We start from the raw sequence: 27384 nt of genomic DNA, 5'->3' as shown, positions 1-27384 counted from the left end.
AAGTCTTAAATCACTATTGATTGGTGCTGCAACAGTATCTGATATATATTCTGGAAATATTCTTTGAAAAATGACACAACAGTACTAAGAAAGGGAAACCTCTGATAATTTATGTTTTAAAGCAGACTGCAAATTGTTAATTGAGAATACCTTGCAGGATGGCCCATTAATATCTGGAAAAATTGAAGAGAAAAAAAATAATTCTAGCTCATGTTCATTTTAGAAGGATGCACTTCTTCTTTACACTGATTCACATTCTGCATATCATGGGCATTCATTAAATATGTATCACAGTGGAAGCTGCTATTTCTGCATCCTGAGTGAAGTATGTTGTATGGCATTTCAAACCTGAAATAAAACTCTAAAATTAGACTAACTCCAAATGTAGATAGCAAGTTAGTCGTACTGTAATATACCACATTCCACAAGGAGCATTCACATATGTGGATGATTTAATGTCCTCCAGTTTCCTCCTCAACCACCACTCCCAAAGTCTCCATTGCAGTAATAATGGTACAGATAGGTCAATTCTAATGATTAACAAATATCCTATTTAAATATCCCAAGTTTATGAAGGACACATAAATGTCATCTTGCTGATCTAGATCACGTGCCCTGAAATTCACCCATTCTGTGTGCCAAAAATGTCAACATCCGTCTTTTAGCAGTTATAGAGTTACAGAGTCATGCAGCACGGAATCAGGCCCTTCAGCTCAATCTATCCACGCCAACCATGATGCCCTGTATAAACTAGTCCCATTTGCCTACCTTTGGCCTCTAACCCCATAAACCCTATTTAACACTATCGACCTGGGAGGCCACTTTCAGAGAACTATGCACCTGTACTCCTAGATCCTTTTATAGGTTAGTGAACAATAGGGAATGGGTGAATGGAACCTGGACCGAGTGAAAACATAGGCAGCAGTTTTGGATGACTTCAAATTTAGAGAGTGTAAAGTGGAGACTGTCTTGATCTGGTCAAGTCTAGAGACAAAAGAGAAATGAACGTTTCAGCAAAACATGTAGATCCGAGGCAGCAGTGAAGTGGGTAGTTATTATGATAGTGGATTTTTTTTAAATTAGTGGAATGGACCAGTGGTCAAAATTAACATTCATTGTCAAATACAGGACCAAAATTATGATTGATCAGATGCAAACCAATACCTGTGATAAGAGGGAGCTAGTGAATAGGGAAAGATAATGGTGTCAATATATTCCCAATATTTATATAGAGGAAAATTTATTGTTATGTAGTACTGGTTATCAGACAATAGAAGGACAAACACCTCACCAAAGTTAAGCAGTACAATCTTCCAAGCAATAAGACCAAGACAACATTGAGCCTGATAAATAGAAAGTAACTATTGCACCACAAAAATGAGAGGCAATTACCTACTCTAACAACCACCTGTGCTTGAGATTCCATGATATTACAATCATCCAGTCCTCTACCATTAATATTCAAGGGATTGATACTAACCAGAAATTCAATTGAACTAGTCACATGAACAGAGCAGGCTCAAAAACAGATCAGAGGCAAGTATTCTACAGCGTAAGCAATCTACTTGGCATCCAAAAGGCATTTTAACATTCCAACAATGCTTAAGTAACTTGACAGTATTCAATTCAAAGAGGCTGCTTTGGTTAACACATGTCCACCACACTAATATTCATTTCCTCCTCTATTGCTGTACTGTGGCTGCAGCTAATGCCATCCACAAAATGCATTGCAATTACTTGCCAGGTCTACTCTGACAGCATCTCTCAATATATTATCTCTATCTGAAAAAGCCAAAGCAGCAGGTACATAGAAACATAATTAGTTAAATGTTTCCCTCCAAAAAGCACACTTCGTAGCTTGAAAATACATCACCATTACAAATGAAAGCAGTACAACATTAGGTTTCAACAGCTGAATGGGGAGATAAATAAATAACAGTGTAGAAATAAACTGATTTCTGGCAACCAAGCTTCTGTGGAAAAGGAAGGAAATGGAGTGCAGTGCAATCCTGGACACAAAGGTCAAGACTTCCTAATGTAGCTTGAAATGGCATCTGGAAGACTGAACGACAAGATCCAGGGCAAATTGTTAACTGAGAGAAGCTGAAAAGGGATAGAGAGAAAGAAAAAGAGAGAAGCTCTCCCTTACCTAGATTTTACTAGAGCTTGTTTTGACTCACACAACCATTGCTATTAATTAAATGGTTTGAAATTGTGGCAATGACTTTTAGGAGAACAGAAAAATCTGAGAGGTCAATCTTATTATCATTTATCGTTCAAGAGTATAAAAAGATCCTGTTGCCCTAAACCCTTACTTTATGAAGATATTGTCAATCCATCACGAAGCAAGCTTTAGTCAATGAAACCTTGTTGGTCACAAGTGTCAAACTTTTGTCAGTCTGGACAATGAGCGATGATCATGTAACATCTGTTTTTGCTGCAATGTGAATATTAGACTCATGCTCAATCACATTCATGAGGCTCGTGGAAGGGATGGTGATTTATTGAACAAAGGGATATCAAGGACTCAGTAAAGTACACACAAAGTGAGGTATTATCAATAAGCCACACCAGAAACTGTTCCCATGAACCTGCAATCTCAGAAGTACTGAAGTAATCCCTATAGTGGCCCAAGTGTAAAATAACCATCTCAACTTTAACATACACCATTTCTGTTTCTGCTTGCTCAAGCCATATGAAAGGGCATGATGAAGAAGCTGATCTGGTGTTTCTGAATGACAGAACCAAAGGTCAATATGTAACAGCAAAGAGCAGTGGACAAGGATGGCTCCTCTGAATTACATTGGAGTAGGTGGGATTCTAACTTCCAAGATGCCAAATCACACCAGTGCCATTCATTTAATTATGTACTTCAATTCTTGTTTCTTATTGTAACTGGACTAAAATATTTAAACATAGAAAACATTAGTGAGCTAGGAATATTGTAGGTTCTGAAGATGATATGATGCTTCTACTAGATTTCCAGCAAGTTGGTCCATATAGCAGTTAAAACGCACAGATTACTTTTGTCTAATGATTGATTTGCAGACTGTGTCAAGTTAATTGATGTCAGTGCAATTTATAGAAACATTACAGTTGGTTTACGGGTAACACCTGTTAATTTGTGCTTACATGGATATGTTGCCAAGGACAAGGTGTGGCATAGATGTTATCCTTACCTTTCTATCCTAACTATATTTGGAAGCTATATCATTGGCATCTCAGCTTGATGCATTGGAACTATACCAATAAATTCCGATCTAAATGTTCCTTCCTCACAAGGCTCTTCTTAAAGTACGGAAACCGTTCCAATTCAGCTTTAAATTACTATTTTAAAAAACGCAAAGAAACAAATATGAGAACTGGATTAATCTAGATATTTTCCTTTGTTTAAATCACTATTTTATCTAATAATTTCAAATGCAATAGTTGCCTTTGATGTCTTTGATATGAGACTCTTATATTTCATTATTTTGATGAATTAAATTCTGTTAACTATAACTAGAAAATATTTAAGTACAATTTGGTAAGATCTTAATTTTTATTTCAGTTTGGATGTATTAGACCAGCTGACAGTAATTCATACTCTTGCTGACTTGAATTTAATCAAGAGAAGATATAAAAGATTGAAAAAGCATAAAATATACCCGAGGGAGTGTAACTAACACCTGTCAAAAGTTTCCCTGTCCTCTTTAAGTGTCCACTTTCACGAACAAACATTTTAAAATAAGGCATTAAACCAATGTGCATATTAAACTGAAGTCTTCACTGCCACTCTAGACAATAAACCATACATGTAAACCTTATCAACATTTTATAAGAAAATGAAACATTGTCCTGAAAATATATTTTATTAAAGGTTTATGTATTGATTATCGTGGACCAACTCTGTCATGTTTTTGTAATTCAGTACATCTATCTGAGTGGTAATCATGTAAAAATCATCTACATGCTGTTGTCCTTGAAGATCAATCTTGTACAGAAAGTTCTGGCAGAACAGAGGTGAATTCCTTCACCTTCTAATAGAAGAAATTGGGCTCCAGTAAGATTTGAATTAGTAACTTCCTTTGGAAACACACCGAACTACATATTTGTCAATACAACTGCTTTCTCACAACACATAATACAGTTTTCCATGGGAATAAAGCATAAAACAAAATAAGAAAAAGAACTAACCAAAATATCCTGAATATAAACTGAAAATATAAATTGCTGATGAACATTTGCAGTGCATATCAGTCAATTAGAAATGTATTGGCTTGTATTCTTAGAATTTGCATCGACTGATCTTCCATTAAGATTCATTAGGTTCTAAGCAATGCAGTGAATGCAAAGGCAAATGCAAAAAGAATCATCAATGAATCATTGAAAAGAACGCTGTTTGGAGAAAGCAATACTAGTTAATAACTCTCCCTTGAGAAATAGGAATGTAACAATATTTTAAAGTTTGTCTGAAAAAACAGCATTGTGGCAATGAAACAGTCAAAAGCATTCTCATAAGATTTCCAAGAATCATGGGGCAGTCATGATCAGCTGCTCTAATTAAGACATGGTCACAAGTATAACTCTGGCAGCTATAAAAGTTGAGGAAATGCCCAGTCTTTGTTCAAGCAGTTAATCTACAATTGGATATTTTAACCTGAACAGTGTAACCTGAACACTCTAACATCTAAGAAGGCACAGGCAGATTAAAATCTTAAGCAGTGGTTAGATCTAAGCGATTTAAACTCAAAAAGGTATTTAAAATTATTATTTTCAACAATAAAACATGTGCTACTGGTTTTGCTCAAGTCCCAAAAAAATCTAAACAAACAAAAGAGGCCATGGAATTATAAAATATCAATAAATGATTGATCCATTAAAATCCCTCTCATGACCATCTCAAAGCACCAAAGTACGGTTCTTTCCAAGATGACATCAAATATGACTCAAATATAAAAATGAGTGAAGATTTAGAGTGAAATTAAAAAAACATATAATTCTTATCATGGCTGAATTCATACATGCACCTCATCTTCGGAGGGTGCTGTGAAACGAGGTCAATAATACTGAAACCTACTGCCATGCTTCAACTGTCACAGCAAGGCAAGCTAATTCTGGTGTAAGTGGATGGACCAAATGTTGCACAGGGCAATAGAAAATCTGGGAAATACATTAGCATCTATAGAAGGTTAGAATGTTCAATTTATTTCTGGAATTAATAGCCTGTTTTGCTTTATTGTGCACTGATGTATTTAATTGACGTGGGCACAGGGCAAGGGGGCCTGTTTCCACCCTGTAGGACAATCTCAGGCTGATCTTGAACTATAATTTACTTCAACAGACTCATACTTCAACAGAGAAATGGAGAAACAAGGAATTGCAGAGGCTGGTTTACAAAAACAAAAGGCAGAAAAGGCTGGAGTAACTCAGTGGGTCAGGCAGCATCTCTGGAGAGCATGGCGAGGTGAGATTTCAGGTCGGGAACCTTCTTCAGTTTGATTGTGGTGCGGGGAGGGGAGAAAGCTGGAAGAGGGGCAAAGGAGCAGCACAACAAGCCTGGTAAGTGATAGATGGATGCAGATGTGGGGTGGGGGTGGGGGGAGGGTTAATAGGAAAATGGTTTGGAAATGCTTAGATAGAGTGGTTGTGGAAAGGACGTTTCCAGTAACGAGGGAGCCTTGGACCAAAGAGCACAGCCTCAGAATAAAAGGACGTCCTTTTAGAATAGAGATGGAGGAATTTCTTCAGCCAGAGGGTGGTGAATCTGTGGAATTAATTTGCATAGACGGCAGTAGAGGCCGTCATTGAGTATTTTTAAGCTGAGATTAATAGGTTCTTGATTAGCAAGGGCATCAAAGGTTACAGAGAGAAGGCAGGAGAATGGGGTTAAGGCAGAAAAATAGATCAGCCATGAGCGAATGGCAGAGCAGGCTTGATGGGCCGATTGGCCTAATTATGCTCCTATGTATTATAGTCTTATGGAATACTTCACGTTCAATGCCCAACGATAGAATAAAATTATAGACTAGCTGTTTAATAATATATTACCCACTGTAGTACATTATACAAGATCTTCAAATTTCACCATGCACAATGTACAGAGGTGTATAAAATCATGAGAGGAATAGATGGGGTAAACGCACAGTCTTTTATCCAGAAAGGGAATCAAGAACCAAAGGGCAAAGGTTTAAGGTGAAGGGGAAAAGATTTTATAGGAATCTGAGGGATACCCTTTTTACATAAAGTGTGGTGGATGTTTGAAACGAGCTGCCGAAGGAGGTAGTTGAGCAAGGGGCTGTCACAACGTTTAAGAAGCAATTAGAAAGATACATGAATAGGACAGGTTTACAGGGATATGGGCCAAATGCAGGCAAGTAGGACTAGTGTAGATGGGACATGTTGGTCAGTGTGGGCAAAGTTGGGTCGAAGAGCCTGTTTCCACTTTTAATTTTATGTGGTTATGCTTGTAAAATGAAGATCAACAACGGACTTTTTTTTCAAAAGTAAAGAATTAGTCACAAAATATTTAAAAGTATAAAATGGAAAGATCATTCTAGGCTACAGCAATTGATACATATACCTTTAATACAAGTCTCAATATTATGTGATTTGAGGACAAATTCATAGTTGAAACCACTTCCCCCCAATCAAACAGAAATAGCATTCTCTGCCTATACCTGCTATGTGCGTGCATGCAAGAGCATACTGCTCTACTTGTGGTTTGCAGAAATGCTGTGTGAGACACATTCTGAATTTCTCAGACTAAACTTTGTACATGCCAAAAGCTTCCTTATTAAAGCATAGATTTTCAGTAATGAATCTTTAAAAAGAGTTGCCATATCTAAATAAGCTCATTCATTTATGATCCCATTTGTGGATTTGTATACTGAGATATATTAAAAGATACCATTCGCTGACTTCTCTTATGAAGATTCTTTTTACATTTTTTTCAAAGAAGTTGTAGCTTGGTAAGGATTAATTAGATAGGTCTGAATGGCAGGCAGTTCAGTAAATAATAACAAAGATTCAATTATTTACTTAAAAAGGCACAAATTTCAGAAAGTATGTATAGAATATAAAACGGAATTGTGCTTAAATAAATGTTTACATTAAAAGCCTGACATTTTTTGAATGACAATAAAGGCTATTCTGATTCTGATTGGCTGAATTCATTCCTTGCAAAATACCGTACTTCTCCTGACTGATCTATTATGTTCTTTTAAACTTCAATTCACTTTGTCTGCTATCTTTGATCATCCATGCCCAAAACTTTTCTCTTGGGTATAGTTCCACAGCTTCCACCCTCAAGGTTCTTACTTGAGTGACCAATATTCACATCTCTCTTCATACATTAGACTGGCAGAACTCTTCATTGAGTAATGACATGGTAAGAATACGTTAAAAAATTATTCTTCAGGAATCACAAATTAACAGGCAAATCACCCCAGGCCAGTTTCACCCTCAGGACAAACAACTACGTCCAGATTCCCCCCCAGGCTTCCTTGCTGCAAAGAGCAGATTCAGCACGTCAAAGTAAAAATGCAGAACTTGGTTGATCTGTCTGATTCAGCTATTCATTGGATAAACTCAATGTGATTTAAAATTAGAAGGTTCCTTATTTTAATAATATTGATCTCCATGCCAACGATTATAGCTGTTTTAAAAAGACTGCTACATTATCCAGCAGTTTTTTGCAATATAACCATGCAGACACGAGGACCATGGATTACAATCATTAGAGCACAGATTTAAACCAATCGTATTATCGGCAGTGTATTTAGTTTTGATTAAAAACCATGAACTAAAATGTAAAACTATTTCAGTAGTTCTTAAAGACATAAAATATTGCTAAAAATGAGGCAAACCAAGTCAGTGTGCTAAAATTTGCAGCATTACAGCAGGAAAGTTCTGCTAGCACTGAAGCTAGCAGAAGAAAGAATTAAATTGCTAACAGTTCTGTTTTATTTCAAATGCTAAAGGTTATATTCTTTTGTTTTCTAAAAAGCCTTTAAAATGCAAAAAAATACATTCCAAACTTCAGCTCCCGGTGAACTAATTTGGTGCTCAATTAATTGGGTTTCATGTCTTTAAAAAAATCACGCTCCATTCTTTTAACGCAAAGTCACGGAGCTACAATTTTGATGTTTTAATTTCTACAAAGTCTTTAAACAAGTCTCAGCTGAACTGTTGTTTGCCACTGATAAAATATTAAAATGGAAAGATGAATGATCAAAGAGTAAACAAAGAAATTAGAGGTATCAATAATGCTGCATTCATCCCACTTCAAAAAGCTGAGACTGCAATTAAATCCACAATTACCCAATTAGATCGCAAGTTCTCAGGAAGCAGCCATTAGAAAAAAAGAAAATACATTTTTAGAAAGACATGGACAGATAGTCCCGGTCATGTTCCTTATGGTTTGTACCATGGCACTTTGCAGACACTAAAGTTATTATGAAATGTAGTTATTCTTGCAACATTGCAAACGCAATAGGCAAGTTGTGCACAGCATTTTCCCACAAACATACTGTGATAACATGATTCTCTGTTGTTGTACAAAGCACGACTCCTTTCTTTTTTGAAAGAGTGTCAAGAAATCTTTCATCTCCACCTCAGGGAACAGACATCTGTTTAAAGTCTCATTCAGCAGACACCTCTAACAGTGTACTGGATTGTCAGCCTAGATTTTCAGTTCAAATTTCTGGACTGGGGGTTGAACTCCAAAATGTTTAATTCAGATTCATAGAGATGTACAGGGAAACAGGCCCTTCAGTTCAACATGTCCATGCTGACCAAGATGCCCATTGGCACTAATCCCATTTGCCTACATTTGGCCTATATTTCTCTAAACCTTTCCTAATCGTGTACCTAACAAAATGTTTTTTAAAATGCTGTAATTGTACCTGCCTCTACCAACTCCTCTGGCAGCTTATTCCATGTACGCGCCACACTCAGTGTGGAGCAACCAACCACTCAGATCCCCTTTAAAAGTTTCCCCACTCACCTTAAACCAATGCCCTCTCGTTATAGCCTCCCCTATCCTTGATAAAAGATCATGCTTACCCGTCACCATAACCCTCATAATTTAATATACTTCAAGGTTATCCCTCATCCACCTTCGTCCAGGGAATATAGTCCCAGCCAATCCAGTTGCTCCTCATAACTCAAGCCCTCCAGTCCAGGCAACATTCGTGTGAATCTTTTTAAGCATATCCACAGCATAACCACATCTATATACTAAAACTTTTGTTTGTTTGTTTATTTGTTCCTGAACTACAGCCAAAGCGGTACACGATAGCGCGACTATTTTAGGACCTCCTTACTCACCGTCGTCCCTTTGGTTCAAATGGAAGAAGTTTCATTGAAATCGGTGTTATATTTTAAAAGTGATTCACATTTTAAAGTTTAAAACTATCTCCTAGGGAGGGAGGGAGAGGGGGTGGAGGGAGAGAGGGGAAGGGGAGGAGAGGGGGAGTGGACAGAAGGGGAGTGGGTGGGGGGGAGGGGGGTTGTAGGGGGGAAGGGGTGGGGGGGAGGGAGGATGCTGCACCAATGCAGGAGGGGAGGGAGAGGGGGAGGAGGCAGGATAAGGGGGTTTGAGGGGGATGGAGTGGGGGGGGAGGGGAAGGGGGTGGAGGGATGAGGGGGAGGGGAGGAGAAGAGGGTGCTGCTCCAATGCAGGAGAGGTTTTGGCCCAACGGGTCCAATTGGTCTAGTGCTTCCTAAAGCAGAACCGCACAATATTCCAAGTATGGCCCAACTAATGATCTATATGATTAGAACATAGAGCACAACAGCACAGGAACAGGCGCTTCAACACACCATGTCTGTGCCAAACATGATGCCAAGTTAAACTAATCACGTGCCTGCACGTGGTCTATATCTCTCCGTTCCTTGTATATCCATGTACCTATCTAAATGTGTCTTAAAACATTATAATTGTATCTGCTTCCATAACCATCCCTGACCTGTTCCAGGCACCCACCACTCCCAATAGAAAAAAAACTTACCCCCACACATCACCTTTCAACTTTCTCCCCTGACCTTGTAGCTATGCCCTTTACACTTGACAACCCTGGGGAGAAGGTTCCAGCCATCCACGCTATTTGTGCCTCGTAATTTTATATACTTCTATCAGGTCTCCCCTAACGGCTGCGGCTCGCTAGCAGTCTGTTCGTCTTTTTTCCTTTTTTTTTTGTTGTGTGTCGGTGTTGGGATGGTTTTTATTTTTTTTTGGTTGTGTATGTGTGGGGGGTGGTGGTGTGGGTGGGGGGGTGGTGGTGTGGGTGGGGGGGTGGGGGAAACCTTTCTCTTTTAGGTCTCTTCCTCACGGCGCGGGGTGCGGCTCGGCCGCGGGGCCTTCCATCGCCCGGTGCGGCTCGGCCGCTGGACTTAACATCGCCCGGCGCGGCTCGGCCGCTGGACTTAACAGTGCCCGGTGCGGCTTGGCCGCGGGGCCTTCCATCGCCCGGTGCGGCTCGGCCGCGGGGCCTAACATCGCTGGTGCGGCTCGGCCGCTGGACTTAACAGTGCCCGGTGCGGCTCGGCCGCGGGGCCTAACATCGCTGGTGCGGCTCGGCCGCTGGACTTAACAGTGCCCGGGCCGCGGGGCCTAACATCGCCCGGCGCGGCTCGGCCGCGGGACTTTTCATCGCTGGTGCGGCTCGGCCGCTGGACTTAACATCGCCCGGTGCGGCTTGGCCGCGGTGCCTTCCATCGCCCGGTGAGGCTCGGCCGCGGGGCCTAACATCGCCCGGTGCGGCTCGGCCGCGGGACTTAGCTGCGCACGGCTCGGTCGCGGGACCTTCCATCGCCCGGTTCGGCCGCGAGACGTCTCAGCGCCCGGTGCGACTCGGCCGCGGGGACTTCCATCCCCTTGCGGGGACTGTGCGGGTCGGTCGGGGACGAGGTGTCTGTCCGAGGGCGTGGGGAAGAGAGTGGAAGTTTTGTTGCCTCCATCACAGTGAGGGGGTGTTTGGAGTCACTGTGATGGACGTTTGTGTTGGGGTCATGTGTCTTGTGTTCTTTTTTGTGTGTGACTGCTATGTAGTTTCGTTCGGTACCTTGGTACCGAATGACAAATAAAGCTCTGTTGAGTCTGTTGAATCTGTTGTTGAACCTCCAAAGTCCCATTGAAAACAGTTGGTGATACAGCGGCATCAGCACCATAGAACCAAGTTCAATCATGACCTCATGTGCTGTCTGTGTGGTATGCACATTCTCCATGTGAATGCGTGGGTTTCCTCTCACATCCCAAACGTTTGCAGGCTTGTAGGTTAATTAGCATCTGTAAATTGTCCCCAGTGTGAACAGGTGATTTGATGGTCGGTATGGTCAGCCTGCACATTTTGGGGTTTTGGCAGAAAACCAGATCAGCTAGATAAAACCCAAACAGTCCCAAGGGGGAACGTACAAAATCCACACTCTCAGCACCAGAGATCAAATTTGAACCCAGATCACTGGAGCTGAGAGGCAGTAGCTCAACTAGCTACATCACTGTTGCATCAGAGATGGAATGATCTCCTCCTGTTCTTGTATGGTAGCAGGAGCTGCTAGAAGCAGATACATTTCCAAAGTTTACAAGACATTTGGACAGATACATGGATAGGAAGGGTTATGCAGACAAAACGCAGCCGAATGAAACTAGCCCAGAATGCCCACTTGGTCAACATATACAAGATTCCCTTGTTGTATAGTTCTTTGACTAGATGTTTCCAAAAAAAATTGATCACTTAGAATAGACTTCTGGACAGAAAGATAATGAATAAAACACTGAAATCAGTTTACACAAAGAAAATAGAAGCTATGTGGAGGTATTTGAAATAATATTTGGATGAATTATTTTAAAAATGATCAGATGGCCATCTACTTCTATTAACTACTTTGTAACTTACCAATCCATACATCATTCCATCCAGGAAGGAAAATGACATGCACTAATAGTCGCAAATTGGGTATGTCATCAGAAAAATAGAGGATAAGGAGTCTCATTCACTTTACAGGGAAAAGCAGCTGCCTAATTCTTGCTGCTTTCTTTCAAGCAAATGTGATTACAAACATACATACAGGTGCAACAGTGCTATATAAAATTTTGGCAAAATTTGTAGTAGTGTGCAGTTCTGGTCACCACATTGCAGGAACGATGTAGAGGCTTTGGTGAAGATGCAGAATATCAGTGAGGTAACCAGGATGTTTCCTGGATTAGAGGCTTCGTTTGTTTTCTCTGAGCATCGGAGGTTCAGGGGAGACCTCACTGAAATACATAAAATTATGAGAGGCCTAGATAGGATGGATAGTCAATTCTTTTGCCAAGGGTGGAAATGTTAAATGCCAGAGGAACAGGCCCAATTTGTCAATGTGCTTACATATATTTTTACATTTATGTTAATGCATGTACAATATTTGTTCATTTCAATAAATAATAATCAAATGCAGACAGTTATTTAACAATATGCTAAGGATTAGTTACATTTATACAGTCTTACAGTTACAACCGGCCCTTTGAGGGCAACCATAATGCTGATGTAGCCCGGGGTGAAAATGAGTTTGACACCCCTGATTTAGAGAGTAACACTCTGGAAAGAACCAGGCAAAAAAAACCAACACACTGGCAAATTACTTTAAGCTGTCTGAATATGAATTTAAAAGCCATTATCAAAGTAAATTTGGTCTGAAAGGGCGGCTAAAAACAGCAAAATATCACAGAGATTACAGAGTTGCATGCAGGTTAAATAAAAGGTGCAGCAGGAAATCCTGAATCTTAAGCTTTCTTTTAGATGTTGAATGGATCTGGTGCTCTGCAATTGACAAAGTGTATCCGATACCGATAAACAACGATTCTGAGTAAATGCTCTACGACAAAGGATCTGTATCATTTATAACACTCAGACAAAGAAGGAATAATACTGTTGCCAAATCACACATTAATCTCCAACACAAGAATATAATGTTGCATTAATGATTAAAGTACATCTGTTCAAGGCGCATCTACTTTCATTCCCTGAGTGGGTGCCCACTTCTCCTCCCAGATGATTACCAAATAAATTATAATAATCTACTTCACTATTTATCAGCGATTTTCCCATCACAACCAGGCAAATTGCTACTTCTACACTCCCACTTTTGAATGAAAACCTTGAGTATTCACTTTACCGAACACCAAAGATTGTAGTTAACTATTATACCATTAATTTACAGTACACCAAGAAAAACAATTCTATTCTACAAGAATGCTTTTATAAATATTTTAATTTTCTTCAATCACATTAAATGGATTGGACAGCAACACTGTAACTGTAGCATTAACTGATGTACTTATTATATAAAGGTTGGAAACAACACAGACCAGGACAGAGCCATGGGCAAAGAGGGCTGTGGTTTTATAAAATGAGAACGGTGAGAGACTAATAGAACTCTGCACCAATTACAATCTAGTAATTGGAGGGACCCTCTTTCCGCACAGAGACATCCACAAACTAACATGGTACTCTCCAAATGGAAGGGATAAGAACCAGATAGACCACCTGATGATAAACGGCACATGGAGACGCTCATTACTTGATGTTAAGGTTAAACGGGGAGCTGATGTTGGTAGTGACCATCACCTGGTCCTGGCTGTTCTCAAAGTTAAACTGAGGAAAACAGGGAGCAAAAAGACAGGCAGGCAACAGTTTGTCGTTGAGAAACGACATGACCCAAAAGTGAAAAGTTATTTCGTGCTACAATTAAGGAACAGGTTTCAGGCACTAGTAGATATGAATGATCATACAGAGCCAAATGCAAATAATATTAATATTAATACTGTGTGGGAACAAACCAAAATAGCTTATGTGAAAACCAGTGAAGCCTGCCTGGGGTTCAAGCAGAAGATAAAGAAGGAATGGATAACTGAAGACACATGGCAAACCATTAAAAATAGGAGAAAATTAAAGAAGCAAATAAATGAAACAAAATCCAAATGGCTGCAAGAAAGATACAAGATGCAATATCAAGAAGCAAACAAAGCAGTTCAGAGGAAAGCCAGAGCTGACAAATGGGCGTACCTGGAAGATCTAGCCAATCAAGCAGAAGATTTTTTTTTTAAATATCAAAAAATACTTTATTCAAGTAATAAATATCACTTACAAAACATCTTTTTTAACAAGCCCATCCGACATTTCCGGAGGTTACACATTCAATACAGGCATTTACTTCCAAATTTACATACATTTACTTACATTTACAGACATTAACCCAGTATCCCTTATTTGGAGGGGCGTCTCCACACTGCCCCCCATGTCCAGCAGCGGAAGGACCCTAGACTCTGGTCCTCCCCCACCGGGCCGTGGCGTTGGCTGCACCGAGTTTCAGTGCGTCCCTCAGCACGTACTCCTGCAGTCTGCAGCGGGCCAGTCGGCAACATTCCTTGACGGACATCTCGCTCTGCCGGGATGCCAACAAAGCTCGGGCAGACGAAAGAGCGTCTTTCACCGAGTTGATGACCTTCCAGCAGCACTCGATGTCAGTCTCCGAATGCGTCCCTGGGAACAGTCCATAGATCACAGAGTCCTCTGTGACGGAGCTGCTCGGAATGAAACGTGACAGGGACCCCTGCAGACCTCTCCAGACTCTCTTTGCAAATCCACACTCTGTGAAGAGGTGGGCCACCGTCTCCTCTCCGTAGCAGCCGTCCTGAAGGCAGCGTGCGACCAATCAGAAGATGCAAATAAGAAAGAAGAGCAAGGGAAGGTCTACAAGATAACCAAAATAATCTGTGGCAAACATCGTCGAACCACTGAGACACCACTTGTAGACAAAAAGGGCCGAATCCTAACAACAGAAATAGAATAAGAAGTGGAACATTTTAATGAAGTATTGAATAGAACACTGCCCATAATAGAGGCTAACACCCAACAAGCAGAGGATGACCTAGATATTAGCACTGAATTACCAACTAAAGAGGAAATTGTTATAGCCATCAAGTCCCTTAAAAGTGGAAAAGCCCCAGGCCAAGATAACCTCAATGCAGAACTGTTTAAGGCGGACCCAGAACTTGCAGCCAAAGTATTTGTACCACTTTTCACAGCTATTTGGGAAAGAAAGGAGATACCTGATGACTGGTCAGAAGGAGTCATCATTAGGATACCAAAGAAAGGCAACTTAAGAGAGTGTAACAATTGGAGAGGGATTACTCTTCTATCAATTTCAAGCAAGATTCTGGCAAAGATTATAATACAACGTACCTCAGAAGCAGTAGACAAACAGCTCAGGAAAGAGCAGGCAGGATTTTGTGGTGGGAGGGGATGCATTGACCAGATATTTGCCCTGCGAAACATTATAGAACAGTGCACAGAATGGCAGAGACAGATTACATCAACTTTGTTGATTTCGAGAAAGCATTTGACAGCATCCACCGGGACAGTCTCTGGGGCATATTCCGAATGTATGGGATCCCACAGCACATAGTCGAAGTAATTAAGAGCTTCTACGCCAACTTCTCCTGCAGAGTAGGGAATAGTAACCACACATTCCAGGTCAAGACAGGAGTTCGACAAGGGTGTGTGATGTCAGCGCTACTCTTCAATATTGCTATTGACTGGGTGATGCGTCAGACAACCGAAGATCAAGCAAGAGGCATACGATGGACCCTCTTCTCAACATTGGAAGATCTTGATTTTGCTGAGTCCACCATGTGAGCCGAACATGACGCCAAATTAAATTAATCTCCTCTGCCTGCATATGATCTATTTCCTTCCATCCACTGTATATCTAAGTGCCTATCCAAAAGCCTCTTAAATGCCAATATCGTATCTATTTCCATCAGCACCTCTGGCAGCGTGTTCCAATCATCCACCACTCTCTGTGTAACCTGCCCTGCACATCATCTTTAAATTTTCCTGCTCCTATCTTTAAGCTATCCCCTCAGGTCTTTGACATATCTGTTCTGGGGAAAAGGTTCTGACCATCTATACTATCAAAGTTTCTCATTATGTTATCTACGACTATCAGGCCTCCCCTCAACAATCCAGAGAAAATAATGCTCCAGATGTTGCAGAACCTTCAACTTTTTGCTCTCCACTTATCATCTCCCTCCTTCTGTCTCCTCCCTCTCCCATCTAAATCTTATCTACCAATCAACCCCTCACCTATATCCAACTATCATTAGCTTGCTCTTTCCCCATCTCTCTCCACCTCCTCTTGATATTGGCAATATCCCATCTACTCTTGCTCCAGATGAAGGATCTTGACTTGACACATGGCTGACCATTTCCATCTTACAGATGCTGCCTCAACAGCTGAGCTCCTCAATCAGCCTCTTTTTATGATCCAGATTCCAGCATCTGCAATCTCTTGTGCTTCAATGAACAAATCAATAACACATTTTACTTCCATGAAATGTTATATATGGAATGGCCAAAAAGCAATAGGAATGGAAACAAATAAAAACAAGACCAATACTGTTTTGTATGATTAATATTTCAAATTATTAATGGCAGATAAAGTGAAGTGAAGATACAGAATGTAGATGTTTAACTGACAAATTATCAGGCATAACTTATTTCTGCAAAAAGAACTGTAGATGATGGTTTATACCAAAGATGGACACAAAATGCTGGAGTAAGTCAGCAGTCCAGGCAGCGCCTCTGGAGGAAAAGGATAGGTGACATTTTGGGTCATCCTGAAGAAGGGTCCTGACCTGAAACGTCACCCATCCTTTTTCTCCAGAGATGTTTCCTGACCCGCTGAGTTACTCCAGCACTGTGTGCCTTTTGCTATAACATATTTCTGTTTTCCAAATGGAATGATACACATCGACTGTGTATGGAATCGTGGAATTTGACAGAATTCCAAGAACTAGCCATATAAAACACCTGCTCCTCTGTGGAAGTGAGCAGTGTAAGAGTAGAATGTGTATTGACCAAGATCTATGTTTGAGAGGGGTAATCACTTATTGGGTTCTTGGTTGATTATTTCCCGTTACTTAGCAAGATTATGAAGCCAATGTTTATGTCTTCATTACAACTCAAGGTGAGCTCAAAGAAGCAAACACATAGTAATGAAATAAGGATCTGGTCAGTGAATGGCTTGCATGTGAATGGAAAGTAACTCGCAAAACATGTTACTTTTACATTAGCTCCTTTTGCTAGTATGATTCCAGAAACTTTTTTTTAAAAATCAAAACATTATTGAGTTTATCTTATCTTTCAGTAATTAATCAAATTCAGCATTGAGTATATTTAGCCATTTTACAAACATGCCACTGCAGAGATTCCAGCTCCGACTACAATAAACCAACAAGCAGTACTCCTGTCTCTTCAGCATAAATCAGTATACCTAGTACCAAAGCTATCCTGTCTCTTTCAGCTCAAGAAGACTGGATAGTGGAAAAGATAAGTAAAATACACCACAGTCACATTAATTTAGGAATAGAGGGAGAGGCCGAAGAAAACAAACCAAACTCACGGTAATTTGGAAATAGATGGATTTTAGTGTTTGTTTGTAAGCATCCCCAAAGACAACAGCAGATATATAAAGGATGGGGGATTAAGATAGAAATGGCGATACTCACCTTCATTAGCTGTGCCACAGAACATAAAAGCATGGATATTATTATACATTTATATAAAAACATTTGTTAGGGGCACAGTTTAAATAATATGTGGAGTTCTTATTGCCAATCTACAATCGCAGTGAAGAGGGTGCAAAGCAGATTCACCTGGATGCTGCTTGGGGTGTGGTATTTCAGCTATGAGGAAAGACTGGCTAAGCTGTGTTTGTTTTCTTTGGAACAGATGAAGCTGATGGGTATAGAAAAATATGAGGGATATAGATATGGTGGATATTTAGAAGAGTTTAAGCAGGAAGCATTGGTTTAAAATAAGGGTTAATAGATTTAGAGAGGATTTGATGAAGAATGTTTTCATCCATTGAGTGGTTGAACCAGGAACTCATTGCCTAAGAGGACAATGGAGGAAAGTGTTTTCACAACATTTAAAACATATTTAGGTGAGCACTTGAAACACAATAGCATAGGTTTTGGGTCAGGTATTGGGAGAGATTAGTATAAAGAAGTACTTGATGCCCTGCATGGACACAGTAGGCTTTGAAGTCGTCTCTCAGTTGCACAACTCTTTTCCAATAGTAATTTACAACCAGTGAAGAATATGACACATAACTGCCTCACATACCTTGATAAAGGTAAAGAATGCCTGTAGAGATTCTCTCAAAAGATAAACCTACTCCAAGCTAAAGTTTCATTGCCACATAGACTGCCTTTGATTAGTCAGCCTCAAATAGCAAGGCATACTCCTCGATATAATTTCATTGTAAATAGTACAATGGGAAAAGTTTATCTTCTATTCTATTCTGTAGCAGTTTGTAAAGATACAGGAACCAGTATTGGAACAACTGCTTCAGAAATATAATGATGCTGCAGGTTTTGCTCAAAGTTGCCTAGGATCTCTCTGCTGCAAACATCACAACTGAAACAATATCAATATTTATTGATGGGCATTACAAAGATGTAAATTCTATTCATTCCTTTCATGAAGAACTTAGTTTATGTAGCACATTTATTGCACATGAATATCCACATTAATTTTTTTTTAAAATACTAATCCAATCAAATTTTTAAATAGGATTAACTCTTTAAAAATATTTCATCTATATTTTGCCTATACAATACTGCGTTGATGGCCTAGCATGATATTTTGTTGGAAATAGGATTACTCACTTATTTTTTTATTTAAAAAAAACTTTTAATCAGCATACAGTACTTTATACCACCTACACCTGTTGAACATGCTATCAGTTATTTTCTTACACATCATATTACACTTGCTCGGTAACTAACAGGAATTGGGATTTTAAAAAATAACAGTAACTGAAACACATGGAATACCACCAACTAATTAATGAACAGTAACAATATTAACAGCTACTGGCTCAACTCAGCACCTTAACTTCAAGTGCACAGTCTATTCCTAATGCAATAAATGCAATGTTATACCAAAATCACAATCCATAATGGAAGGCAATAAGAAACAGAAGATCATTCTTGTTTAGTCCTTTAAATTTGGGAAACAATATCACCAGAAAAAAACAGTTGAAATAATTTCTATGGAATTCCTATTTTTATCTTACTAACAAAATGAAAAGTTTCCCAACAGTACAGCTGACTAAAGAGCTGAGCTTTACACCATTTTACATTCAAAGAAAGCGGAAAAGTTTGATCATTGATTCCTTGTGTTTGCTGACACGGGCAATTTGATGGTACAGAGAAAGGAAAACTTCCTTAAGATATCTTGTTCTGTTCGCTAATTGGAATTGCATGTACATCTATGTGAAGGATCAGACCATGTGCCTTATTGGTGTGACTGGATTCACTTTATTATATCACACTACAAGAATAAGTAACACGATTCAGAGTCGTTATTAAAAAATATTTTGATAAATTAATAGTAACGATGTATTAGAAATGCTAGGGCTGATTCATATCTATGTAAAGCTTCTCGAGGCTGCTCAGAATTTATAAACGTTTTGCAACTTTACATATTAATGTTATAATGTATCATTTTCCATAATCATTGATTATATATTATAATCAGTACATCATATTATATCATTATCATTTTGATCTGCATTCTGAAAATTATAAAATTAAGTCAATCCATTAATTTGAATTTCTTTTATTTTTTCCTTGCTCAATGTCTTAAAAATATAATTGAAAAAAGTAATACTTTGAAAGAATAAAAGGGAATAAGCTATAAACTATAAAAGGAAAATGTACCATTCCAACAGTTACAGGACAGCCAAGTTGTCACGGTATAATATTGAAGACTACTTCCGAACTGAAGTGATTGCACAAGTGCATACCTGTTCACATGTGCTAATATGGAGTCTTATGCTTATATATGTATTAGTTCGGCATGTTAGTCCCATTCGCCACCCATAAAAATGATCGTTTCTTTTAATTCTTAAACTTTAAATAAAATTAATAAAAGCTATTTCCAATTGCTTCACGATAGATGTATTATTTGCAGCAACATGCGCTCATAAATACCAAAATTGTTCACATTGCGTTTCTAGTTATACGTTAATGGAAGAATTGACAGAACGATATGGTACCTTAAGTCTGCAAAGTCGTGATGCTGCAAGTAATTTTTCCCCCCAACCCGTATACACGTCTTCAAATTCACGAAACTTAATCGAAGCCTTGCTATTTACAACTTACTAAGATGATCTGCTGGACTCTCGCATGACATAGCAATTTTATGATCAAATTTGCAAACACGACGAATTGACCCTTGTACAGTAAAAATATCGCATGCAGTTTATTTTATGGCGACTCCGTAAATGGATAATATTTCTGATCTTTACTTGCCTTACTTATCTTAACACGAAATGTTAACAATGATGACATTAATAACCGCCTAAGTATTACTTTAGATTTAAAATGAATTATTGCAGACTGGAAATTGTAATGTTACAACCTTCTCGATCAAAGATTTATTCCCCCAACGGTTTCATAAACTAATCCAATAAACCAAATATCCATCTCATAAGGGCTGATAGCGCTGATCCTCTCTTCCTACTTGCCGGGTGCATTCCCATTACTTTTAGAAAAAAAGTTAAACTTGCACAAACTGTTTACATCGTTACACGAAGTACACATGGGAGCCGGGGTTCGGGCACGAGTCCCTTAACTTCGGCCCATTTATGAACTATAGAAAGAGGCTTGATGGATGGAGCGATCGTTTCACAGCTCAGTGGCTGGGCTTTTTTATTCCTGAAGTTCCTCCACTTACCCCATGAGCCAATCCATAGCTGATCCGATGAAGAGCTCCCGCTGCCTCTTCAGGCTTCCTCCACCCCTTCTCCCTCCACAAAACAATCAAGCACCATCAGATTGGAAGCAATGCCAAGCGAGGGTCGGGAGGCATTTAAAGCGCCCCCTTCGCAGGGTCTGTCAAGGGCGGTTATGTGCCTGCGCCTGAGGGATGGAGCCCAGCTGGCGGAACTGTGCGCCCGTCCGGAGACGCTCAGACATGAGCGGCGCTGTGCCGCTCACAGCCGGACCGGAATGAAACACTCAACACCCTCCCCACGGGTCACAGCCCACTTCCGCCGGAAACGTCCGCCTGCTGGGATGTGTAGTCCAAACACCTGCTGCTCGATCACCGGGTGGATATCTGGTTGGAAAATCTTTTCGCGTTGAGAATAGAAATGGTTTGCAAGCAAACTGTCAGCGCTGCTGGAATTCCGCAACGAACATAAAATGCGGGGAATGCCCAGCATGTCTGGAGGTTTCTCTGGAAAGAAGAGCAATTTCAAAGTGAACTCTTCGTGGTGCACAAAACCGTTCAGTGGTAAATTTGGGACAGAGGGTAATTACAAAGAGAGGAAGGATTGAACTCGTATAACTTCTCACAAGGACATGTTTCTAAAATATTTAAACCTGTTTCGTGTGGTTAGAATTTGCATGTAAGTAATTAAGGAAAACCACCAGATTGGAGAAAGACAGGCTGGATGTAATCTGCGTTACGAGATACTAGTTGATCTGGGTGGCACAGTAAGTTACTTAAAATGATATTTGAATGACGGCAAACATCAATGCGGATTCTTTTATCATTATGCTCATTCATCCAAGATTGTTTATCCAAGGGACTTATGACAGGAAGAGGGACTATGGATTCTGGAGATTAAATAGAACATGGAAAAGGTATTTAACACCTTGTTTTAACATTCATTTAGATCTTAGTTGAACTACATATGTGTTCTATATCTCTGGAATTCAATACTGAATAAAATCTTAACTTTGGCTTTAAGTCAGTGCAGCATCCATACCTTGAGGAGTTCCAATTACAACCATGTATAAAAGAAATGCATCCTGGATTTGTTCCTAACTGGCCAAGCTCCAAGTTTTAAACAATGTCTTCTTACTCTGGTACATCCCTATAAAAGGATTTAGTTTAATTAACCACAACATTGTATTATAATCTTGTATCTTAATTACATCACCCCATGCTCACATTCTAAACATGAAATCAAGTAACTTTAATGTCACCATATAATTAAATCCTTAAATCTTTGTTACAATACTAATTACGTACTGATTTTGTTACAATTGCAATGTACCCATTCCAAGGTCAAGATTATTCAACACTTGAAAGTATAGGCAGTGCACAAAGCAGGATTTGACACAGTCTGTGTACAACTGAAGCAGTGATTACTAGCAGACATTTCATTATTGATCTTGCAAGGTAGTTGAAGATTGCTGAATTAGATGCAAATAAGTGGGTAAGATGCCAGTCCACATGGTTTCTTTATTTTTTTCCTTTTATTACAGTTTTAGAACTGTTAACCAACCAAGATGGGATACGCTACACTAAAACAAGCAATTCAATCCGATGGTTCCATTCTTGTGCCTGTGCTCCACTCAAGCCTTCTCCCACCATTTCTCATCTAAATGCATGTGTAATGCTTTATTGAGTGCATGTTCAGCCTCTGCCAAAATCGACCCCATCTACTCCTGTGGTGGTGAGTTCCACACTCTTGTTGCAGTAGTTCCTTCTGAATCCCCTATTGGTTACTTGATGACCATCTTATACCGATGGGTTCAAATTATGTTCTCCCTCAAAGTAGAAATCTTATGGCTATATCCACTCTATCAAAAACCTTTTTAATCTTAAAGACCTTTGTTGCTCATGCCTCTCCCTTCTTTCTCAAGAAAGATGGAGTAGAAATGAAAGGTTCTACCTTGCAAACAGAGGTTTATAAAACTCTCATTTCGGGAGAGCTGTTTGCAGTGGTTTTATTTGAATTGGGTGGGAACGTTCTTTGATTACTGCTGGTTGCAAAGTCCAAATCAATTAAATCATTGGTGCAACTAAAAATGCCTAATCATTTTCTACTCTTAGAATTTCACACTAGTTTCACACCTATTTCAAGTACTACATTGCATGTAAAACGTTATTTAAAGATGAGCTGAAGAGTACATTCTATTAGTAATATGGTAGTGCATCGGAGATGGGTTTACCACAAACTTGCATATCAAAAAAAACGAATTTTCTCAAGTAGTTATCAGGTTGTTTATTTGGGTGATCATTAAAAATCCATTAATAGGCACTCAGCTCCAAATCAGTTCAATCCACAATTACAAAACGGCATAAATTTTCTCCTCAGCAGGTTGCCAAATGATATACTGGTTAACTTTCAATATCTTATTGCCAGCAGTAAACCTTTTTGCATTTGCACGCACATTCTGAAAACACAGTCCAGTAACCTTTTCCTTCTCAGATAAAACAAAATACTAAAGACATTTTGTTCTCTCAGCATTTAATTTTTTTAATGTTTTAAAACTTTTTCTTACTTTTTTGCTGTTTCCATTGTGTCCAATCCAAGGTTTTTTATGAAAGTTTGAATTGTCCACTGTGGCAAAAAATGTTATCAACATTGTTGATTGTAACTCCACTTTCTCCTCCACAGCTCTTTATAAATCTTTCGAGGCAGTAATAACCATTGACTGCATTTACTTGTTGCAATGGATCTTGCTCTGTTCTGAACAATTTTCGCTGGCAATAAGATATTATGTGCAATTATACTCTTAACTCTACATCGTTTCTGCACAGAGATGACCAGTGAAGCAAAGCAATTTCTACGAATTGTATCGAGCTCTCTTAATTTTTTGACCGGATTATTTATTCAGGTGACCTGAATAAATAATCTGAACACATCAATTTATTCATTCATGATCACATTGCATCGGAATAATTGTTTGAAACAGCAGAAGTTTTTTTTTTGTAAACTTTATTCACATGCAGAATATAAGTACATATGCAAGCGACAGTTGGTTTGATTTCTAGTCCATAGGAAAACACTCAGTTGTGCTATTATATTTCAGTACATGTCTGACACCCACCCATTAGTCTGCGTCCACATTGCATAATAATAATAACCATAATAATAACCATAATGTTAGTAAGCAGGTAAAGCTACAACACAGACATGGATTATTCATTTTTAACTGCTCTTAATTGATTCTGTCATTGTTTCAAATTGGAAGAGAGTCATATAAATATTTTTGTCTAAAATAAATATTTATACATTTGTTTATTCAACTCAATGTATTGTACAACCGGCCATTTGTTACGATTTCCTTTAGCCAATTTAGAGTGTTTATATTGAGTAGATATTAATGGATTTTTTTCCTTCAAATCTAACATAATAAATCTCAAATATCTTGCTGTAAATTTATAAAATCAACTTTTATTTTATAAAATCACATTTGAATACCCAAGTCACTTGCCTTAACCCAAAATGTTGGAAAGCTTTGTCCATTTCCTTTCTCACAAAGGCTAACCTCACCATCACTAAATGCCAGGCTATTATTTTAAAAGTAGTAGTCTCTTTTAAGTTTGTGTGTTGTTTACTATGTACTTGTTGCATTGTTATTGTGAAAGGTTACTTGCTGGATCTTGTTTAATGATGCTTGATATCCATGTACATTCTTCCCATTGAGCGATCATATCTGTGATTTAAGTGTATTCAATCTTTGGTAAATGGATGCATTTCCTTTTATATAATCAGTAAAGTAGGATAATAAGTCCTTGGATTAGTATTAGTGATAAAGTACACTATTACATGTCTGAAATATTTTCCCAGCATTGCAGAAAGTGTGCCCAAATCATCCATCGTTAGAATTTACTGTGAGGGAAAACTAAATGAAAATTCTAAAAAAAATAAAATGGGGACAAAAATGAAATAAACTGGAAAATGTACTTCCCATTGAGTGAGCAATTAATCGTTTTATTAACAATATCATATTCTACAATAACGGTATTCGACTATTTTACAATCTTGGTTTAAGAGGCCTTCTTCACATCCCTTAATAATTTCAACCAAACATTATAACTGATGGAGCACAGGTCTTGTGGAAATTTAGATTAGATTAGAGATACAGCGTGGAAACAGGCCCTTCGGCACACTGATTCCGCACCGACCAGCAATCCTCATACACTAGCACTATCCTACACACGAGGGACAATTAACAATCTTTACCATAGCCAATTAACCTACAAGCCTGTATGTCTTTGTAATGTGGGAGGAAACCTTAGCACCCAGGGAAACCCCGCGTGGGGTATACATACAAACATATACAATACATTCACATACAAACTCCGTACATACAGCACCCGTGGTCAGGATTGAACCCGGGTCTCTGGCGCTGTAAGTTAGCAACACTACTGCTGTGCCACCATGCAGCACCAACTAAATAATAGAAACTATTAGTGCATGATAGACACACAATCTTTTCCCCATTGCTTTATGATCATATTTCTTAGTTATGTTAACCAGGTTAACAAATATTTCTCTGTGTTACTGATAGAAGAGTCACTATAACGGGGAAAAATGAATACTTTTGCGGTTGCAGCTCCTAGACTGTGGAACAGCATCCCTCTCCCCATCAGAACTGCCCCCTCCTTTAAGTCCAGGCTCAAAACCTATTTCTACTCCCTAGCGTTTGAGGCCCTCTGAGGGGGCGCTGTGAACTGTTTATGTATGTGCTGTTATGTTTGTGTGCCATTGTTTGTTCGTTCTTAGTACCTGAACTGATGTACAGCACTTTGGTCAACGTGGGTTGTTTTTAAATGTGCTATACAAATAAAATTGACTTGACTTGACTTTGATAAATAGTTCAGAAACAGAGGTCAGTGATTGTTGTATGATCCAGGACATTTATTAATATGTCTATGCTTCAATTGCACCATTTTATATCTCTTTGATTTTATAATAAAGCTGAAAAAAGTTGATTACAAATGAGGGCATGTATTCCAGTTTATAGAGATTACTAGGTCATTTAAATGTAATGCCAAAAAGAATCAAATAAATCAATTTGACTTCTGAAATAATTCAAGGTTCCTTAATTAACCTCAAAACAATGAGAAACTGTATCACATACTCTGAGGTAAAGAGAAAACAAGAACTTCCTAATAAGTTAGGTTTCGAGGCTCAAGTAAAATTAAGCCTATTTCGGCTAATTTCATTTTGATGGTTTTTTTTAAAGTGAGGTTGACCGTATTATTTTGCAAATCATTGTGAAGTTTGATCTTGTTTTTGCTTACTTATAGATCTGGTGAAATACAGTAATGTCATTATTGCAGTGGGACAAAATGACCTACAAATGTTGTAACTGGCAAGCTGTCCTTGTTCGCATATAAAATACAGTAAAATACTCTGATGATTGATGGATCTCATGCTGGCAACTTGCTAATCAGATTCCATTCCAAAGTGGCAAAAGATTGTGTGGCAGCTGGACATTGGGTGATAAAATGTCATCACATGGATGAACAAGTATTGCCCAAAATAACTGGAGAATCATGTAATAGCTGAGAAACCTCATCCAGTTTTGACAAGTGTCAAACACTATGAATGTTTCTCTTTTATTCACACAGTTTCAAAGGCAATTTATAAATCAGTTAATGTAAAAAATGAATCATTTAACACAAGCAATTCAAAAGCATTAAAACAAACTTCATTTTAAAAATGTATAATATTTTCTACTTTTTAAACTCACTGCTACTCTTCTCCGTTCAGATGAATCACAGAATCAAACAATTATTGCTAATGCAGAAGGATGCAATTTGGTTGTTGAGTCCATGCTAGTTCCCTAGGAAGCAACCTATTCAGTCCCTTTCTTTTGTTCTTATCCATTAAACTATTTTCCCTCAAGTGCAGTTCCCTTAAAGTCCTGGTTGACTCCACTTCCTCAAACCTGTGTGTTTCAATTTACCAGTACCTGATGAAATGGTTATTTTCCTCGCATAGTTCCAGGTTTATTTTTCTTTTCACTTTAAGTCAGTTGCATTTGGTCTTTGTAACGAAAGCTAACAAGAACAACTTCTCTCCTATTAACAAATCCCCTGTCAACCCCCTCGCTTTCTCATCTATCCTATTCTCCCCCATCCTGCCCATTCACACCTTTCCTTTTATTCCCCCCACTCCCGTCATCGCTCATTGTCAGAAATGTCTTTCTGCATCCTTTCTTGGACCTTAGCATTCTTTCTAAAGTATGGTGAACAGGATTGGATGCAGTTGGGCTTGATGTTCCCACACCACGTATAGCCTGCGTTATGTTCAGCAAGCAGATTATCCTGTTTAATTGAAGAGGAATTTATCAAGTTTGTTCTAACCTGCTGGAGTTTAGCCAGAAAGTCACTGGCAGAGGTCGGTCAGCAAGTTCAAGGCATCCACATTTACATGGAATTCATAAACTGCTCAATGATAGTTGATGTTACATAGATGTAATCATGAAGAAGTCATGCTAGTGTTTCTACTTTCTTATACATTTAAAGAGACTCGGCCAGTCACTAAATACTGTAAAAAACTTCTACAAATGCACTGTAGACAGTATTCTGACTAGCT

The 27384-nt window shown here is 38.8% G+C and overlaps 2 protein-coding genes across 4 annotated transcripts in view; one reads left to right on the top strand and one right to left on the bottom strand.

The window, feature by feature from the left end:
• The window catches only part of LOC144602334 (MOB kinase activator 2-like), a 156778-nt gene extending 135761 nt beyond the window's left edge, over positions 1 to 21017 (bottom strand). For both annotated transcript variants that reach the window (XM_078415339.1, XM_078415342.1), the window contains exon 1: positions 20769 to 21017. Coding sequence is in view for 1 of the 2 variants with exons in the window: in XM_078415342.1 (XP_078271468.1) it covers positions 20769 to 20785 (17 nt within the window). In the remaining variant the exon portion in view is untranslated. The remainder of the gene's footprint in view (positions 1 to 20768) is intronic.
• Positions 21018 to 21201: 184 nt separating this feature from the next.
• Positions 21202 to 27384, top strand: part of LOC144602332 (1-aminocyclopropane-1-carboxylate synthase-like protein 1) — a 66667-nt gene continuing 60484 nt past the window's right edge. The window contains exons 1-2 of one of the 2 annotated variants that reach the window (XM_078415323.1): positions 21202 to 21532; positions 21625 to 21682. The gene's annotated coding sequence lies outside the window, so the exon portion shown is untranslated. Of the gene's footprint in view, positions 21683 to 27384 lie in introns of both variants that reach the window. The other variant, XM_078415322.1, reaches the window with a different exon arrangement.

The sequence above is a fragment of the Rhinoraja longicauda genome, chromosome 18, assembly GCF_053455715.1.
Source record: "Rhinoraja longicauda isolate Sanriku21f chromosome 18, sRhiLon1.1, whole genome shotgun sequence".
NCBI lineage: Eukaryota > Metazoa > Chordata > Chondrichthyes > Rajiformes > Arhynchobatidae > Rhinoraja > Rhinoraja longicauda.
This window is presented reverse-complemented; position numbering and strand designations above follow the sequence as displayed.